The sequence below is a fragment of the Lissotriton vulgaris genome, chromosome 2_1, assembly GCF_964263255.1.
Source record: "Lissotriton vulgaris chromosome 2_1, aLisVul1.2, whole genome shotgun sequence".
Classification (NCBI taxonomy): Eukaryota; Metazoa; Chordata; class Amphibia; order Caudata; family Salamandridae; genus Lissotriton; species Lissotriton vulgaris.
Window position 1 is genome coordinate 283,907,334 of NC_141687.1, and position 20,400 is coordinate 283,927,733.

Genomic DNA, 20,400 nt, shown 5'->3' on the forward strand with positions numbered 1-20,400 from the left:
TTTCCTTTCACAGCCACATGACGCTTGCATGCTAGCTCTTTTATATTGACATCACATTTGCAAATAACCATGGCCTGACTGTGGCAGACTTTCTGCTTGGCCACATACCTCTACACGACATGTGGATACGCAACCGGAGTTCTTGTTTACGAGCGCGGCCGCTCACTTCTAGTCAAACACACACAGCGTTGCAGCTTCTTTGATCTCGCCTTTTTTTTTTATTATTTCACTTCGCGGCCCTGCCACGCGGCCAATGCTTGTTCTACACCGCAACTATAGTCGAGTACGGGGGTCATTGACTGGATTTGAGCACGCCGACTTTCGGTGATTACTTGTTAAGATGTACATGCGTGTTGGAAGGAATTTCATTGTAATAAAACATTTTGCTTACTGCAGATCTAATATGGGTGATTTAAGTTTCAATGTAACAATAAACCCCATCAAACTCGTGACATTATCCAGTCAAATGATGATTATTTGACTGGATAAACAGAAAACTGGTTATTAACGGGGCTATGAAAGCGCTGACGTGCAGTATGAAGCGCTATGTTAAAAAGCAAGTTATTATCATAATTAGCCCTATGTCACCCTTTTGGAATCTCGTTGGCAAATGATCGGCTTCCCGAAAAACATTTTTAGCTGTAATTTTCATTTCTCACATGATACCGTTGCACTATGTATTTCTGTCCATTATGACAAAAGCACGGCATCTTTTATGAACTGTAACTGAGGATAGGATTAAAGTGATCGAGAAGGGCTAATGTTTACCTGCATTAAAGATTCCTCCACATATGCAAGTTAGATTCCTAGATCAGTGGTCACACTGGACCGGATAACGTTAGATACTTGAAAGTATGTGGTCTGAAAACATTGGCTTGTGTTCATGGTGCATTTAATGCCACTGAGGCAAATTGCGTTTTGAAATGAGGTTTACTGTGGAAACCGGATGCAGGCGCGACTACTTTTTATATTAGTCCGGCAAATCGGTACGTTTGCAAAAATGAAAAGTACTGCTGCAAAATGTAAAATTATTATTATTTAAATTATTTAAAACATTTGTATAGCGCGGCTGACACCTTGCAGGTTTCCTGGCGCTTAGCAAATACTCTAGACTAAGGGGAACTGGCGGAAGAGAGCAACTAAGGGTTAGGTATTTTAAGGGAATAACCAGGTTTTGATATGTTTCCGAAAGGGGAGGAGTTGTGGGATTTGACGGATTTCGAGAGGCATACTGTTCCACAGCTTAGCCGCTGCGACTCGGAAAGATCTGCCCCCCGTCCTGACCTTGTTGTATCTGGGAACAGTTACCAGGCAGGCAGAGGCAGAGCGTAGGGTTCTGGTGGGGGTATACCAAGTAAACATGGCCTGCAGAGGTTTGGGTCCAACTCCGTGGAGCGCTTTAAAGACGAGGCAAAGAGTCTTGAACGCCACTCGTTGCCTGAGTGGGAGCCAATGTAGCTCGGCTAAGGCCGCTGTGGCTGAGGATCTTCTGGTCCAACCAAGAACTAACTTGGCTGCGGCCGACTGAACTCTTTGGAGCCGGTCCAGTAGAGCAACTGGGGACTCGAGTAGCAGCGCGTTGCAGTAGTCCAGGCGGCTGAGAATGGTGCACCTGACTATCTGCTCTCGGGCTTGTACTGGGAGGAGTGGCATAATTTTGCGCAGGGAGCGCAGGAGAGCTGAGCAGGTTCCCACAGTTTTTGCAACTTGTGTTTCTGTGCTCAGTTTATTATTCAGTGTGGCCCCAAGGTTGCGGACTGACGTGACTGGCAGAGGTTTATCTGGTGTTTCCGGAGGCCAGAAATCGCAGGGGAACTGGCGAGGTATTCGACTTCCCGCGCAATACAGCACCTCCGTTTTAGAAGAGTTGAACTGCAAAGAGTTCTTGTGCAACCACCCAGCCGTCTCCCTTAGGCAGTCATGAAAGGCTGCAAGGGGGGTAGAGTCTTCTCCCTCCCAGGAGAAGATGAGCTGGGTGTCGTCCGCATAATTAATTGTTTTGAGTCCATGGGCCTTTATTAACGTGATCAGGGGTTTTAGGTACACATTAAAAAGGATGGGGCTGATGGAGGAGCCCTGAGGGACCCCGTGGGGGACATGGGAGAAGGTGGATTGAAAAGGGGGGAGGGACACAGCCTGCCTCCTGTCCCATAGATAGGAGTGGAACCATAGCAAGGCTGTGCCTTCCACCCCAGCCTCACAGAGTCTCTCCAACAGGATCCCATGGTTAACCGTATCAAATGCGGCAGACAGGTCCAGTAGGATCAAGGCTACTGCCTGGCCCCTGTCTGCCCGCATACGGAGATCCTCCATGGCTGTCAGGACAGCTGTTTCAGTCCCGTGGGCAGGGCGAAAACCAAATTGGAAATCGTCCAAGATTTGATTTTGCTCCAGATGGGCGGAGAGACAGGCGCTAACCCAACGTTCGGCAATCTTTGCCGGGAATGGCAAGAGAGAGATAGGCCGATAATTGGATAAACACTCGGGGTTCAAGGACGATTTTTTTAATAGCGGGGAGATTAGAGCCTGCTTCCAAGTAGATGGCACTGATCCGCAATGTAAGGAATGGTTGCAGATCTTACGGAGAGTAACAAAAAGGTCAGAGCCAAAACTCTTCCAGATTTTTGGGGGCAACGGGTCAAGAGGGGAGCCTGAGGTGATCCCGAGCGTCAGCCTTTCAAATTCAGTTTCAGAAATGGGGGGGAACTCCCATAGCTTTTCCTTGGGGGGCTGACCTGAGTGTACGAGGATCTGGTCACTGGTACAGGCCCTTGCTATGTTAGGGTCGCAAGATGGAGGGGAGGAGTTCAGGTTGTGGATAATGGTTTCAATTTTGTTTTTGAAAAATGACGCAAGGTTATCACAGAGGGCTTGTGTGGGAAGAGTGGTTTTTGTGGCACATTCAGGGTGGGTGAGGTTTTTGAGAATCTGAAAGATACTTTTGAGCTGTTGTTAGCGTTGGTGATTGTGGTACAGAAGTGGTTGGCTTTACTCTGGGCAATTGCAGCTTTATATACCTGGAGGTGGTGTTTCCAGAGTGCTTTATTAGTGTCGGAATCTGTGAGTAATTGCGATTTGGTGTTTTAAAAAATTACGAGGAAACCAAAAAGTTTAATAAAAACAGTTAATGCTCGGTCATCCCGCCTTTGGTATTCAGAACAGTCCTCCTTAGCATATCACCTGCATGTGAGGCAGGCTTGGCGCCATTGCAGCTTTACAGGGGATGGCACCTCTTTGCCCCTGTGAGTGTGAAACTGACTTCTCATAAAGACTGGTGGAGGCTACAATGTGTTGGTATGCAAGTGACAAACAAATGGTCAAAAGACCGCATTTACACCCAAACAAATGGCTGGCTCTTATTTCAAAAGGCCCTTTTCTTAACGCGGTATGAGGTAAAAAATGTCTCCACTTGCTGTGCTGACGACGGCGGTTAAACTGAGCATCTGATAATGAGGTACCCTTTGCAGCCATTCTGCTATTGAGCACCCATCTTGCCCTTGCTTATTTTTGCAGTGAGCCATAGAGCAGAGAAATGGGCGTAATTTCAGTGTTGATATCCAATAATTATCCAAATAGGTTGTTTTGCTGTGTCTGACTTACTTTGCACGTTCCAGAGGCTGGGTCTGTCTTGTGTTTTTATTTCAAGAAATGTCTACGGCGTTTAGAAAACACACGTACGTGTTTTGATTGTGCTCAGATGCTCCTATACATACACGAATACAATAAATATTTGTTTGCCAGTATTGTATTTTCCCAAGTACTTTTATTATAACTTTTATTTCACTAGTTAGATATGTGGGCACAGCGAATTGAGGCAGCAGTTGTGTGCCTTCATGACTAGCCGATTGAATTGTGTTGCAGTTACATGTGACTTATGTCCGGGTCTTATGTCCTGTTGGGATTGCATTTCTGGCACAGTAAATATATGCATACCGTTAAACGGTTTTGCCAAACTTTACGTTTTACGAGCCAAGTATACTCTGCCCTTGCTGTAAATGTTTTCTCGTTTTACTTCCACCGTGCCAGTTCTGAAAAGGGTTGTAGTTAAAGCCTGCAGTGATTAGCATAAATTAAATGTTTCTAGATCCTATGTTACCGATTGAATACCACTTTAAGCAGAATGCCTTCCTGGCTGGTCTAATAATCTTGAAGGGACATGTCTTAAATCGAAGATTCACTACTTCAAGGAGCCTGGATTATAGAACCATCTGCCTCCCTCCCACAGGCATCCCCCAGCGTGCGCTCTGCCTCAGGCATTTCTCCTCCCCTAATTATTCACGGCCAGCCGGCTGTACTTTCACGGCCGCTAGGCCGTGTCTCTTGTTTCTCCTCCCCCTTCCCCCCTCCCCATAGCAATGCCAAGAGCTTGTTGTCATGGTGGGTGTTGTCTGTAAGCATTATCCTGGAAGGCGAGTTACTATGACTGTTGAGTGGCTATGTGGGTTTCTCCTTCATACTACGAGAGCAGAAAAAAACAATGCGAGAAAACGTCCACCCACTACAACATTGTGCTCTTTGGGTTTGAGAGAAGCAGAGGTTAAATTATTTTTTCTAATATCTGCGTTCAAATCCTCGGCGCAGATGCCCAGTGGTGTGTCTAACACACGCACTAACACAGTATTTTTCATAGGACACCTAGGCCTTTGCATAGAGTGGGCATAGAGATGTAAGGGCACCTGTGTGACTGGCACATATTGTAGGCACAAAAGTTATTTACAATAGTTTTAGCTATTGCTATTATAAATTACAAGAACTTTTATTTCAGTATTAATTATTTAAAAAATGAAAAGCCATTTGTATTTGTTAGATGAATACATCTAAGTCACGTACATACAAAACTTGTTGCATTACAAATGCTAGAGGTGTCACATTTGAAAAAGTTTAAAGTATTGGCATTTGTAAATGACAAAGCTATTAATTCTGCTATTTTCAAGACCAACACATAAAAAAAAATTGTCATTTACAAAACCAATAGCTCCAACTTTTCTAATGCGAGACCTATTGCATTTCCAATGCTTGTTTAACAAGGTAATGATCAAGGCTTGTCTCTGGGATGGCGGGAGATAACCTAGATCGTGGGCCTCTGCGTAAAACTCCAAAATATGTGGCGCAAGGAGGTAGGCGTACTCTTTATGAAGCTCTGCTGTCATGCCATCCGAACCAGGAGCCTTCTTATTGGGCAATGAAAGAATGGCCGCCTTCACATCCTCTACAACTATGGGGAGACTGAGATACTTCCTATGTACGTCAGATAGCCAAGCACAGGCCGTGCCATCATGATATTCATTGCTGCCTCGGGCATGCCTCCCCAGGACGTGTGTATATATAGCCTCATAAAAGGAGTGAAATTGCTCTACAATACTCCTTTGAGAGTAGTGATCCTCTCCATCTTCGTCCACTATATGATCGATTGGAGGATTATCTGCTCTGTCCCGTAGTCTGTTAGCCAACACCCCGCCCGGTCTTCCACCCTCGCCATACGCCCTAGCTACATAGCGTTTAGATATATATTTGACTTCTGTATCCGCTAACGAGTTATATTCCTCCACATATTCGTGAATGCGTAACAGCATCTTAGAGGCAGGGGCAATGGTATATTTGGATTCTAGAACCCTCAGTTGGTCTTCCACCCGCGACAACTGTTCCCTCAGGTCACGTAAAATACCTGCTAAAGTGCTTATGCACACACCCCCCGGATCGTTGCTATGAATGCTTCCCATAATGTGGCGTGGCTGTCAACTGAGCCCGTATTCAATTCAAAGTACTGGACAATGGCATTCCTAATTGTCTCAGCATACACTGGGTCTAGCAGCGTGTCAGCACGAAAGTGCCACATGAAGGGTAGGTGAACGTTGGATGGAATAGCTACTGTGAGAACAACAGAATTATGGTCTGACAGGGTCCTCAGCAGTGTAAGGACTCTTTCCACCCAACCATTGGCTTCCCCGTTGAGTACCCAGTAATTCCGGTGGAGCAGGGGAGACCAGCTATTTAATGCGAGAGTGATGTGTGTACCCTCTAGTACCCCTTCATTGCGGTCCCTCCAGGCATCCACCAGTCCCAACTCTTCCATGAAATCGAGTATGCACGGTGCAACTCTAACCGTACGCACCCCGTACTGTTGGATTTATCTACATGTGAATTGAGATGTGTGTTAAAGTCGCCCCCACATAACAACGCAGCCTCAGGCCAGGTGCGTAATATCTGGAACAGCTGTAAAAAGGGCGCTGTATCGTCCACTACAGGCCCGTAAATGTTCACAATAGTCACCAAAGCCAACCCCAACTTCCCATGCACCATAGCCCCACTGTGTCTACACAGGTCTTAATAGGTGTAAATGGAATGCCCTTCTTGATAAGAGTAAGGAACCCCCTCACATAGGTGAATACGATGAAGCGAGGCGATATGAAGCCCATTTACGCGCCACAGATCCCTCCGTGTGCTTGCTCAGGTGGGTCTCCAGTAGGAGTGCAATGTGGACTTTATGCCTATCTAATTGTGCTAGCAGGTGTCTAGTCTTCTTGGGTGTATTTAGGCCACGAACTTTCCAAGTTATGCATGTGTAACGCTCACCTGTCATCTGCAATCATGAGGGAGGCGGTAAACACAGCAAGCTATCCCGCAATACAGATGCATGAGTAATATCCAAAATTGACTATCGCTAAAGTGCCAATCACAATAACCAAAATACAGGAAGAACCAACAACCCCCCACCCACTTCAGCACCCCCAAATTGCCAAAGACCTGAGCCATCCCCCCCACCCACCCCAACAAATACAATAAAGTACATCGCAAGTGGTGGGGAATGCCCATCGGGGGACATAGCGGCTAAGTCCACTCCCAGATCTACAAGGGAGGGGGCCTCCAATAGTATGTGCATTATCCCCTTACTGAGGTAAACCCTAATAAGCAGGATATAGTTGTAGCAAGGGACCACAGATCAACCATCTCACCCTATATACTACACCCTCCTGAATACACAGCATCACATAGTCTATGCCCCCTCACTGTTCAATCATCAACATCAGACGTAGGATCTGGCGATTTGCGTCATCGACGCAGGGATTTAGCATGTTCCATCGCCAGTTGGGGGTTCGTGAAGATCTTGCCACCGGCTGCCTCCCCAATGCACAGCCTAGCTGGGTAGAGCATGGCATAGGGAACCTTTTTGACGTTCTGGAATTCCTTACGAGCTGCTTGCACCTGCACCATGAAATCCGGGTACAATGATAGTACATTGTTCTGATACGTGATTGTTCCTTTTTGGCGAGTTATCCGCAGGACAGAATCTCGGTCTCTAAAATTTAACAAGCGAGCAATTATGGGGCGTGGTGGAGCGCCAGGAGGAGGGAGCGCCGCCAGAGATCGATGGGCCCGCTCTACTGCAAACAGAGACAACAGTTCATCGGGGCCACAAATTTCCCTTAGCATCGTCTCCATGTAATCCTCGAGGCGCCCCACGTTTGTAGATTCTGGAAGGCCTAAGACTCGAATATTGTTGCGCCTCGATCTCGCCTCAATATCCTCGTTCTTGGCTTGAATAACGGCAAGGATTTTCGTGATATCTGAAGTTTTTGCCGCCACTTGCTGCAGCCCATCTTCTGCATCCGTAATTCGCTGTTCGTCTTCGCCAATGCGCGCTTCTGGTTTGTCAAGTTTGGAAGAGTAGGTGTCCATTCTCCCATTGAGGGCCTCTATCTTGAAATATATGGCCTATAGGCTGGCCTGGATGGCAGCCAACGATTTCTCCAGCGCCGTGGGGCCCTGAGAGGCAGACTCCAGCTCCGAGGCCGCATTCTGGAGAGCTTTGCGTAACTCAAAGGTGAGGTGCGGTTGGGTATTGTCCGGTTTCCCCATCCTGAATGCACCACTTACCAAGGTCCGATGTCCAGAACTAGACCACGCCAAGCGTTGCACGCAGCAGGGGCACATGCACAAACCGCCCAGGTGGAATGCGGTTACGACAGAGCACACCTCTGTCAACTGCACCTCTAGTCGTTTCAACAAAGCTGTGCTGTAAGGGTCTCAGGCATGTATGCAGGCGCTTCAAACAGGGGAGGATGGAAAGAGCCAAGCATGGCCACAACTGACCAGAGAGAGTTCTGCAGCCAAATGTAGTGTCAGAATTGCCTTATTCTCCCGCTCGATGTTATGTTATGTTATGTTATGTTATTGAGCTTTTGTATAGCGTGCAGCTACTCACAGGGAGTGTCCCGACGCTTTCCACCCTCAACTCATAATGAAATAACACAACACAGCTAAAAACAAACAATAGAACGAAACAAAAAAAAACAATGGGCAGTAAAAACAGACTAGGAGTTAAAAAGCCAGGTCTTCAGGCCCCTCCTAAACTGGAGCAAATTAACAGTACTCCGCAGAGAAAATGGAAGCAGATTCCAAAGCTGGGGGGCTCTGTAGCCAAAAGACCGCCCTCCCGCACGGGCCTTCCTCACCCGTGGAACCACCGCTCTGCAAAGAGCTTCCGAACGGAGGGAACGAGCCGGACGATAAAAAGTCAGTCTCCGCTGCAGATATCCCGCTCCTGAACCATGCAGAGCTTTGTGCATCAGGGTCAAGGATTTAAACTGGATCCTCTTCCTAATGGGGAGCCAATGGAGCGACTGGAGCAACCCAGACGCTCGAGCTCGTCTCCCTAGACCAAAGATCGCCCGGGCAGCAGAGTTCTGCACCACCTGAAGGCGCTGGACTAGATAATCAGGAAGGCCGAGAAAAAGAGCATTGGCATAATCTAGCCTCGAACCGACCAGAGCCTGCACTGTAATCCTCCTGTGCTCCTCAGATAACAAAGGCAAAAATTTGCGGAGCATTTTCAATAATCCGTAGCAGGTGCCGGCCAGGCCAAGGATGTGAGTGCGGAGCGACAGCTGATTGTCTAGCTTGACGCCCAAGTTTTTGGCCACCACTGAGGACTGTACAGGAGGGCTCATGTCGGACGGCCACCAATGCTGCCACTCAGGATCGGCAACGCAACCAAAAAATAAAATCTCAGACTTTCCTGAGTTGGCCCTCAGACCGTTCCGCTGGAACCAGTCGAAGACCAGCGCAAGGCAGTCCCGGATTCTCTCTCCCACAAACTCTTGATCTTTCCCGCATGTGAAGAGGAGTTGCGTGTCGTCGGCATAGGAGACGATCTGGGCCCCATACGCCTCTACCAAGGCCGCCAGAGGGGACATAAAGATGTTAAATAATGTGGGGCTCAACACAGAACCCTGTGGAACCCCAACTCCCAATGGCGGCATCTCGGCGGAGCTCTGGGAAACCCAGACCGTCTGGCGGCGGCCTTCCAGGAAAGAGGTAAACCACCTCAGCACCGTCCCCCTCAGGCCGATGTCATAAAGCCTAGTTAGAAGCGTCTTGTGGGGGACGGTGTCGAAAGCCGCCGAGAGATCTAACATGACCAGCATGGCCCTGCCGCCGGCATCAAGAGTCTCCCTGATGATCTCAGTCACCTCTATCAGAGCTGCCAAGTATCACAGGCCGCAGTTCCCAGGACCCATCAGCAGAGCAGCCCTAAAAGGGAAATAGCAAATGGCGTGCTCCATAAAGAGAAAGCGACCCCACCACAGTGCCACCATAGCTGTAGAGCTCGCCTTCTTGTACTGGCTCAGAAGCTTCCAGCGGTCCGATCGCCACAAATCATCCGAGTCAGCACTACACTCCGGGCCTCACCCGCAATTAGCCACATTAGTTGTCCAAATTCACCACTGCCAGGGCTCCACCCTGCTCCGTCTACTGAGCGGTATCCCAGAATCAGACAGCAAGATAGTCCGCGCCGCCTACCCAGGTATATGTTCCGACACGGCCGCGAAACAAGCAGCCTGCGTGCGGCCTGTTCTGAGTGCAGGCGCCAGCTGCTTGCGTAGCGCCGCAGCCTAGCACGTCTCTGATGCGGCCGGGTCAGATGACAGAGCTGCGCCACTTAACTTATTCGTCAGGCACTGTAACGCCCGCAGAGGGTCCGGCGCACTGCGGGTGATCCCGGGCCTCCTTAATCCGCAAGCTCAGGCAGGAAGAGATGTCCGGCGAGAGAGGCTCCCACGTTCACGCCACCATTATCCTCACGCGGTCTGTCCGCCTCTCTCACCAGCAATGGCTCATCTGGACTCCCATATTGATCGGAAAACACAGTATTCATTCGGCTGCTACAACAGCTATCCAGTCCCAGTGATTACAGCAAGGGATGGCTCAGTATAACCAACTGAAAGGATGATAATCCGCGGCCAGCAGAGCACACTACAATGCGGCCATCTTGCCGATCGCCAGGCCAAGACCCCCAAGACTGATAATTTAATGGTCATTCAACATTACCTTGGATAAGGAGGACTTGTGTAGCCCATACACCAACTATTTTCCAGTGGACAACGGTGAAGGGTCATTGGACCGAGCTTGTAACTGATTGACGCTCAAGCTGACATGACCGAAATGATGAATTTTTGGGGGAGCTGTATCATTTCACTTGTGCATTTATTCAAAGAATGGTACATCTACCTCAAGAACTCTATGCTGAGCTTTCCAAGCTTCCCCCAGTGGATCTTTGGTGGACGTTTAATTGTAAGGGTTTTTAGGCATTTGCTCGGAAATTCAGTTTTTTTTTGTGGTGAGGACATCTTGACTAGTGTGTCACTGTAAGTGATTAATGAGTGCTAAGAACAAGATTACAGTAATGATGTGGAGTGTATTCTGTCTTACTTGGGGTTTTGTTTGTTGTAAAAGAATACTCATTTCTCTTCCATTTTTACATAGCACCTTCTGAGCATTAATTTGCACTGTTGCCATAAGCTAGAGATAAACAATTTCTGTCATAAGGAGTAACACTTCTAAGTTCACAAACTCTAGTTTATTATGACATATTTAGGTGTCAATAGGAGTGTTTCATGTTTCAGGCCATAGACGTACTCATAAATTCCAAACGTGGATGCCAAGTCCTTGTTGAGGCAAAGCACACAACTGCCATGTGGCACCCCACATCTCGAATATAACCTGCTTACTCACTAGAGTTAGTACAAAAGCGTGACTCGCTCCTCGCCTACAAGCTGAGTGGTCGCTCCCAGTGTCTCTTGCAGGCATCTGGTTTTACCGCGCTGCATTGCCACCACATTGATTTAAAGCGTCCCTCATTGGGTTCATATCGCCTGCTGCATTTACCTTTTATTAGCGCTGCCTTGTTTAAATTGTTTAACCTTTTGTTAGCGCTGCCTTGTTTAAATTGTTTACATTGATCTGTTACATTCCGCATACTGCATTCATAGCGCTGCCTTGCCTGAACTGCTTATTTGTATTATCCTCTTCCGCTGTGTTGGTTATTGCCGCTTTGCCTCACGAGCGCATTAATAGTTGTTTTTCACACCGCCTTCAGTCCTTTTAGCGCGTCTGACTGTAGCGCTACGCTGTGCCCCCCCCTCCGCCTCCATTTTGTTTGTTGTTGTCCTCGTGTGCCCGCCCCGCCTCCCAGCTGTGACGCCCTCGCCCCTCCCCCCTCCACCATCCATATATGACAGTTCTTCCCGCGTGCAGCGTTTACGCGCAGCGACCGCGCCCAATTCGCGCCGAAGGTGCGCCAAAGGTAAGCCCGTCTACGCCCGTCCGCGCCTGGACCGCGCCCAGCGCCAGACCCCCTGCCCCTCGCGCTGCCCATCCCTCCCGCATTACCTACGATGCTGCCACCCTCCTAGCCCTTAACCCCGGTCGCGCCCCCAACTGCGTCCAAGCCGCTCCTGGTCGGACCCATGGCCCGTTCTCCTGCCTCTCCTGCAGATTCATCGGCACCAACAACATCTCCGCTGCGACCACAACACCGACTCCCGACCCCAACCACCTAGAATGCATCCTTCTCAACACCCGCTCGGTCCACAGGCACGCCATTGACCTTTGGAACCTACTAGACACCATCTCCCCTGACGTCGCCTTCCTAACGGAAACATGGATGAACGCTTCCTCCGCCCCTGACATCGCCATTGCCATACCTGATGGATACAAGATCACACACAAGGACCGCACTGACCATACAGGAGGTGGAATCGCTATCGTCCATAAGAAATCAATCCGCATCTCAACTAGCTCTGACGCCAACCTCGCCAACTCCGAACACCTTCACTTCCAGATCCACATCGACCCCAAGACCACACTCAGAGGCACCCTCCTCTACAGACCACCAGGACCCCGCGCAAAATTCAGCGAAGACATCACGGACTTCATCACCCCACACGCGCTCCCCTCCAAAGACTACATCCTTCTGGGAGACCTCAACTTCCACCTTGAAAAGAGCTACGACCACAACACCGCCACCCTCCTGGACAACCTCGCCAACCTCGGACTTAAACAACTAGTCACTTCCCCCACCCACATCGCAGGTCACACACTCGACCCCATCTTCACCTCCAGCAATCATGTCTCCTTCAGCCACACTACGGATCTCCTCTGGACCGACCACAGCTGCGTGCACTTCACCTACAACAAACCGAAACCCATCGTCCACCTCCAACCAACTCTACAAAGAAACTGGAACAAAATCACCACGGAGCAGATCTCCACATCGCTCCTTCAAACTTCCCCTGCCCTCTCTTCTAACGCCAACGAAGCCGCATCTAACCTCACCCTCTGGCTATCCAACACCGCCGACACCTTAGCACCAATGAAAAAACGTCAACACACACTTGGCATCAAGAAGGCCTCATGGTTCAACGATGACCTCAAGAAGTCCAAGAAACTGTGCCGCTCCCTTGAAAAGGCCTGGAAAAAAGACCCATCCACCATCAACAAGGACACCTTCAAAAGCGCCATCCGTACTCACCACCAACTGATCCGAAAAGCCAAGAAAACAGCATTCAAAAATCGACTTGACAACAACGCCCACAACAGCAAGGAACTTTTCAACATCGTCAAGGAATTTTCCAACCCCTCGGCCAACGCCAACGACATCTCCCCCTCTCAAACCCTCTGCAATTCCCTAGCCTCTTTCTTCCACAACAAGATTGCGGACATCCACAACAGCTTTGACAACCAACCCGGAAGCCAACCCACCCTACCTTCAGCTGACCATCTTCCCCCCGTTAACACCCTTAACGCCTGGATCCCTATCTCCACTGAGGACACCATCCGCCTGATGAATTCCATCCACTCTGGATCCCCCACAGACCCATGCCCTCACCACATCTTCAACAAAGCAGACTCCGTCATAGCTCCTCACCTCCGAGACGTCATCAATTGCTCCTTCAACTCCGCTACCTTCCCAGAAGACTGGAAACACGCTGAACTCACCGCCCTTCTGAAAAAACCAACAGCAGACCCCACCGAACTCAAAAACTACCGCCCCATCTCGCTTCTTCCATTCCCGGCCAAAGTCATCGAGAAAGCTGTCAACAACCAACTCGCCGCCTTCCTCGAAGCCAACAATTCACTCGACCCCTCACAATCGGGCTTCCGAGCCAAACACAGTACTGAGACCGCCCTCATCGCAGCAACAGACGACATCCGAACTTTACTGGACAATGGAGACACTGTCGCCCTCATCCTCCTCGACCTTTCTGCAGCCTTCGACACAGTCTGCCACAGCACCCTGTTACACCGCCTCAAAAACATCGGAATCCAAGGAAAGGCACTGGAATGGGTCACCTCGTTCCTCACCGGAAGAACCCAGAGAGTCCGCCTCCCACCATTCAAGTCCGAGGCCTCTGAAATCATCTGCGGCGTACCACAAGGATCCTCACTCAGTCCCACCCTCTTCAACGTATACATGAGCCCCCTCGCGGCCATCGCCCGCCAACACAACCTCAACATCATCTCTTACGCGGATGACACTCAACTGATCCTATCTCTCACCAAGGACCCCAGCACCGCCAAAACTAATCTTCACGAAGGAATGAAAGAAGTCGCCGAATGGATGAAACAAAGCCGACTGAAACTGAATTCAGACAAAACAGAAGTCCTCATCTTAGGTAAATCCCCCTCTGCATGGGACAACTCCTGGTGGCCGGAAGCCCTCGGAAATGCACCCATCCCGACAGACCACGCACGGAACCTTGGCGTCATCCTGGATTCCTCACTATCAATGAACAGACAAGTCAGTGCCGTATCCTCTTCCTGCTTTAACATTCTTCGCATGCTCAGAAAAACATTTCGCTGGATCCCCACCGAAACAAGGAAAACAGTCACCCATGCTCTGGTCACGAGCCGACTGGACTACGGAAACACCCTCTACGCAGGCACCACCGCTAAACTCCAGAAGAAACTACAACGAATCCAAAACGCCTCAGCCAGGCTCATATTAGACATCCCACGCAACGAACACATCTCTGGTCACCTTAAAGACCTCCACTGGCTACCCGTCAATAAGAGGATCACTTTCCGACTGCTCACCCACGCACACAAATCACTCTACGACATCGGACCAGATTGCCTCAACTCTCGACTGTCCTTCTACTCCCCCTCCCGCCAACTCCGCTCTTCCAGCCAAGCCCTCGCCACTGTACCTCGCATCAACAAAACTACCATGGGAGGCAGATCCTTCTCCTACCTGGCTGCCAAAACATGGAACTCACTCCCCGCCTACCTTCGCCTAACCCAGAATCACCTAGCGTTCAGAAAGCAGCTTAAAACGTGGATATTTGACAAATAATCCACCTCCCCCTCCTAAGCGCCTTGAAACCCTCTGGGTATGTAGTGCGCTATATAAATTTCTTGACTTGACTTGACTTGACTCATCAAAATGGCTTGCCCCCAGTGGTGTAATTGTACTCAGCGTGGCCCCAACTGTCATGTCTGCAGCTGCGGATTCACTCTCCGTTATGCTTTTATTAGGTCCATGAAGAAAGGTCACTAGTGCATTAGAAATAGTCCTCTACGTTTAAAATGTTCAGGATTTTTATGCTGCTTATGTCCTGTTAGAACCTTGGTTACTTTACTAACTGATGCATAACTTGAACCAAACATTAACGTTTTATGGGCACTTGCCTGGTAATGACAGTAAACAATAGCTGCTGGTATGGGTATTTCATTCTCCTTACCGAAGAGGTTTTACTATGTACATAGTTAGATTTATATAGGTTAGCATGCACCAGCATTATGTTCAGCATAGTTTACCCTGCCTCAGTGGGTCATCATTGTTCCGTTGGGATTCTGGCCAGGTTTACGTAGGGTCTGACTGATTATATCCTTCTAGATGGAAGATCATTAAAATCCTATACTGGTAAACGCAAAACTAGAATTTGATGGACAGCAGGCAGCACTGAAGGACACGATACAGACCTTTACATCTAGCGCCTTTCACCTCTGGTCCAGATTCATTGTCTGGAGAAATAAAATGTTCGGCCGATACACGTGATCTCTGGTGAACTCGTTTCTTCATAGTTTTTGCAAGAGGTAGAAAACGTGTGTTATTGAGGCCAATGTATGAGCAACTTAAAAAGCGGGGAGAAGGCACGGGGTCACAGGAGGGCTTCTCTGCAATTTCTTCCATTTTCCTCTAGCTACTGATGGTGACAACGGAGGAGTATAAAGGAGATCACTTACTTTGCACAAATGCAAATAACAGTGGTTTCAACGTACTTCTTTCATGTGGCTGAAACCTTGGTTATGTATTAGATGTGATATATAAATAACTCGAGGGCTAGAAAATTAGTTGCTCCTTTATCCAATATCCTTATCAGTAAATGGTCTTTAATCCTTACAGTACCTTTTAAATATTCAAAATAAATTGTACAGCTTAATCCTTGCCCATCTGGTCAAAAACGTTGAATTCAACCTGTGAACTCTTTCAGGTAAATCTTCTACGGATGAAATCTGTTTATTAGAACAGCAAAAACGTATTTTTATTACAGACAACCATATAGTATAAGGACAATTTTTAACTTGCTGTTTAATAAGTTATCTCTTTTGAAAATTATATTGCTCTTGCATATTTGATGAATCTGAACATATATAACTGGTGACCAATTACGGTTCAAAGAACACAGTGCAAGTCTTCAGTGAAAATTACAGAGCACTCAACTCTAAACTTGTGAAATATTATCATGCTATTAGACCAACTTTTGGCATTATATTATCATAATGGTAAATAGCCCATTGCATGTAGTGAAGATGTCTACATATATTACAGACTTAGTAAAAGGCAAAAGAAGCACTATATGTTTGCAGCAAAAAGAGGACTAGCATTTGGGGCACCTACCACCCCTCACTTAACGAACCGATGAGACGTTTTCCATCTTGAGAAGAATACACGAAGTCACGCGGTCCCTGGTCCAGCACCGAACAGCGAAGGACCCCGCCAGGATCTCCAAACAATTGATATGCAGGGCCTGCTCGTCTAACAACCACGCGCCGCCGGTGGAGAAATGGAAAAACGACTCTGGAACACCCTTTTAATATTTGACTGTGCTTTGTCCAGAGACTTAAAAGTGGAAACAAACTTGCCTAATTTTTTAACAAAGGGATCCCCAAAAAGGCCTCCCTCCGCCACGGGTCCCGCCTCCGCCGAAGCCAAATCACCAAGCTTCGGGTCCAGCTTGATCAAGAGGGAGCGGCAGTGCTCCGTGGAGATTGCGCAATTCGCATTCCCCACAAACACAACTGCGCGCTGGGCCCAATTATACAGAACCTCCGGAGAAATGACAGAACCTCCGGAGAAATAACGAAACCCGTCACCTTGGCCTCCTCGGCCATGTCTAAAATCTCCGTGAGCGCCCTGACGACATCCAGCAACTTGTCCCGACAGGACCGATCTATTCCTTTCCGTGGATCTTTCATAAACATGCCGAGAAACGTAGCCATTTTAGAATCTAACTCGGGGGTGAGAGCCACCTTATGTTCCAAGGTCGGTCGAGGACACTCTGCCCTCAAACAGCTGCGCGCCTCCTCCTCGAGTGGCTTGCGGAGGTGGCCTGCTACGAACTTCGCCACCTTGTCCCCCGGTGCCCAGGCAGCGAAACGCAGATGCACTATCTCATCCGGATCAAGCATACCAGAAGCATCCTGGGGCAGTGTCGCAGAGGAACTGGCCGGTCTCCCCGACCGCGAGGACCCGTCGACATCCGTGTCACCTGGCGAGTCTCCATCCGGGACAGGAGAAGGAGGGGGGGAAGATTCCGTGGGCACCAGGTATGACGAAGGGGTAGGCTTGAGCAGAGGACCTTCTAGCCAGAAAGGCTGAGCGTAAACTATCAAAAGCGTCCTTGTCAACCCCTTGCTCCTCCCCAGAACCACCCTGCACGGAAACCTTCTTAGGAGGTGGGGGAGGGGCCTTCCCTTCAGCCGCAGAAGACGGCACGGGGGCGCTGGAGTGGCTAAATGGGCTTGGCATAGTTTAGCACATTCCTGAATAATGCTGTTCGTCTGCAGTTGTTCCATGGGCCCATGACTTCGTTGACGCAGCAGTAAATTGAATTATCCACTACTTCATAGAAGTCATCATCAAATGGAAGGCACTCGTGCACTTCCTCCTCCTCGTAGGAGCCCTCCATGCTGCTATGATCAGCAATCAGCGATCCGCAAAATCGCTATAGAGTAATGTAGGCAATGTCACCGAAAACCAGACCAAAAATGCCTGTGCAAGGAAGGGCGATGTGGGTAGCCCAGAGGACTGAACAATATTGGCGGTCACCAGCGAGCAAATCAAGGGACACGCACCTCGGACGCGAGCGGCCTTCACTACCGTGACCGGGCCTAAACTTCCACCTTGCGCGTCCGATTAACGTATCAACAATGTCCTCTGGCGGCAATCTGGTAAAACCGCATTAAGGACCCCCACGCTGGGGCGTACGGAAGAAATGCAGGAGATACAGACCCCGAACCCGGGACGTTCTCAGTGTGGCAGCGGGGCAAGGCTCATGACGACTATGCTCCTGCAGCGCTTCTCGCAGACTGAAAGCGCGCCGCAGGAGCAACGAGGCGTGAGGATCCCCATAGCGTGCCTCAGAGGCACAATACTTGAAAGGCGGTGGCGGAGTAAGAAGCGAGAACGCTTCCGCGGGGATCTGCAAAGAAACAGAAAGCACTCAAAGCAGAATAAATATTGACAAACTGAATCAATTTACACACGCGATGAGCCGCTTGAACACAAGGCATACAGAAAAACAGAAGAGAACAGAGAAACACAGCTTATCTGGCTGCGCGGCAGCGAAGAAAGAGGAGGAGCAATGGAGATGGAGCGTCTTTCTAGGCGTCAGGAACACTGTAGAAGGACTCCTGTTGGACTGCGCTCATGGACTGATGGCCTTTGTAATTTCCTGACTGAAATGTTTGCTGTGTTGGAACTGTTTTTCCTGGCTTTGGAAAGAAAAGTTATTTGGTGCTTTTCTGGCTGCTGCAGTTTTCCTGTTTGTAATAAAGCGAAGAAGGAAAAGCATAATCTGAGCCGCCGGTCCTGCCAGAGAATCCATAACACCATTTTTATGTTGTATCCCTCTCTTGTCTTTGGTATTTGTGCTATTATTTCTTCATCTAGTGCCTTTTTGGGTCAGGCATTAGCCGTAACGCCTCGCCTTTGGGACCTTATAAGTGTTTAGCCATGCAACAGTTGATATTGTTGCACCAAGGGTATTGTGCTGGATATCTAAACACTTATAAGGTCCCAAAGGCGAGACCTATTGGCTATGCCAGTGCTTTTTTTTTTATTTCTGATGCAATCTTGTAATACGTATTATAGTTTGTAATCTTATGTTCTTTAGGTGACTACATAGCAAGAGTGTTCTTGAGAACGTTAGTTAGCTTTTGATTACTACGTTAAATGGTGTGGGTACTTTAATTATACTTTTTGCACAGCTAAAGATCTGTCGTGTATGTATTGAAAGTCCTTAACATTCCCCCTTTTTTGTTTGCCCCTGTCAAGGCTACGTAGCAGTGAAGGAACAGAATCTGATGAACAGAAGGCGCTCATGATGCAAACGAGCTCAAGCCAAAACCATAATCAATCTGCAAATGAAAGTGGTGATAACTCTTCTGTGGCTCAACCCCCACCTGTACCAAGGTTGCCCCTGGAAGTGCCCTCCCTTGGCAGCGACATACACATCCAGCTAGATGTGCCATTGCGGGAGGATAGGGAGAGGCGGGGCTCCAGGCGGCACCGGCCCAATTCTCACTCCCACACACATGGCCACACCCATGCCTCATCTTCTGCTGCTGGTGACACAGAAGACATTGAGACCGGGGAGCACAGCAGTGCCATGTCGGAGTTCCGCTATGTCTTCGAGTGGCTACAGAAAAGCCTTCCCTACATCCTGATTCTTTGTGCCAAGCTTATTCTTCAGCATGTTCTTGGTAAACTCGGTTGCTTAATTAATATATTACCCACAAAATAAGATGACTATATGTTTTGTCTCATGCACTAATAATCTAATTTGGTACGTTCATAAACAAATATACACAATCCAAAAGTTTAGAAACAATCACTCACTTAAAAAATATATTGTCAATATCGTTTTAGGGTGCAATCTTGAGCAAATGTTCCTATTACAGGGTTTGTGCAAATATATCCCAGATATGATGTTGCATGTGGATATTACTCTGGGTTATACGTTGAAAAATGTGTATGCCACGTATTAGTATACAATGGGGAATACTTTACCATTAAAAAAGTGTTGCAGACATTATTTACCATTGCCTAGTGGAAAACGTGGAACCTAGCACAAAAACCAACCTGTTAAGTGCAGTACGGATTTCTGTGGATTGTTTTTGCTCCTGATTTTACCACGAGCATATGGAACGGGAGGCAGTGTACAGAGATTCTTGCTCCACTATCCCAATTTATGTAGCAAATTTACTGAAATAACACAAGTGCTGACATTATATGATTTCCCATAGTTTCTTATTGCTTCTGGTTACATATCTTTATTTAAATGTCACTAATTGGTTTGTAGTGCAATCGATTGAGCCGTGTACCATGGAAGGTGAAGTTATTTTAATTCTGCTAGCGTAAGGCTGTTCTCGTTTTAAAGTTGGAGGTATTGGCAAATTTGCTTTTTTGTACTGTTAGCAGCAAATGGGGTTTCAGGCCATTCATGTTCCCCCTATTTAGTTATCCTAAGCTGCTTCGGAATGTGATTTATACTCTGACTTGTTTTATTTGTAGTGATTTCTTTACTGTTCCTACTGTTGTATGCTGTATATCTATTTTTGTGTGCCTATTACGTTAGTGATACCTTTCAAAACCTACCCTTATCTGTTGAAGTTCTCAAGCTGCCCCATTGCAGGCATGATTTTTACGTTTACGCGTATAAATATTTCTAGACGTACCCATACCTGTTGGCGTTCTCAGGTTGCCCCATGGCAGGCTTGAGGAGGTCCCACAGGCCCGGATTTTTATTCTGACACTTACAGTTTTGATTTTCTAGTTTTGAATGCATTGCTCCCAGTAGCTGGAGCCACAGAAAATACAGTCCTGATCAGCCA

General features: G+C 48.2%; 1 protein-coding gene across 1 annotated transcript in view; it reads left to right on the plus strand.

Annotated features, from left to right (window-relative positions):
* Nucleotides 1-20,400, plus strand: part of RNFT1 (ring finger protein, transmembrane 1) — a 259,999-nt gene that overhangs the window by 52,627 nt on the left and 186,972 nt on the right. The window contains exon 2 of the mRNA XM_086954939.1: nucleotides 18,842-19,269. Within this exon, the coding sequence (XP_086811065.1) occupies nucleotides 18,842-19,269 (428 nt within the window). The remainder of the gene's footprint in view (nucleotides 1-18,841; nucleotides 19,270-20,400) is intronic.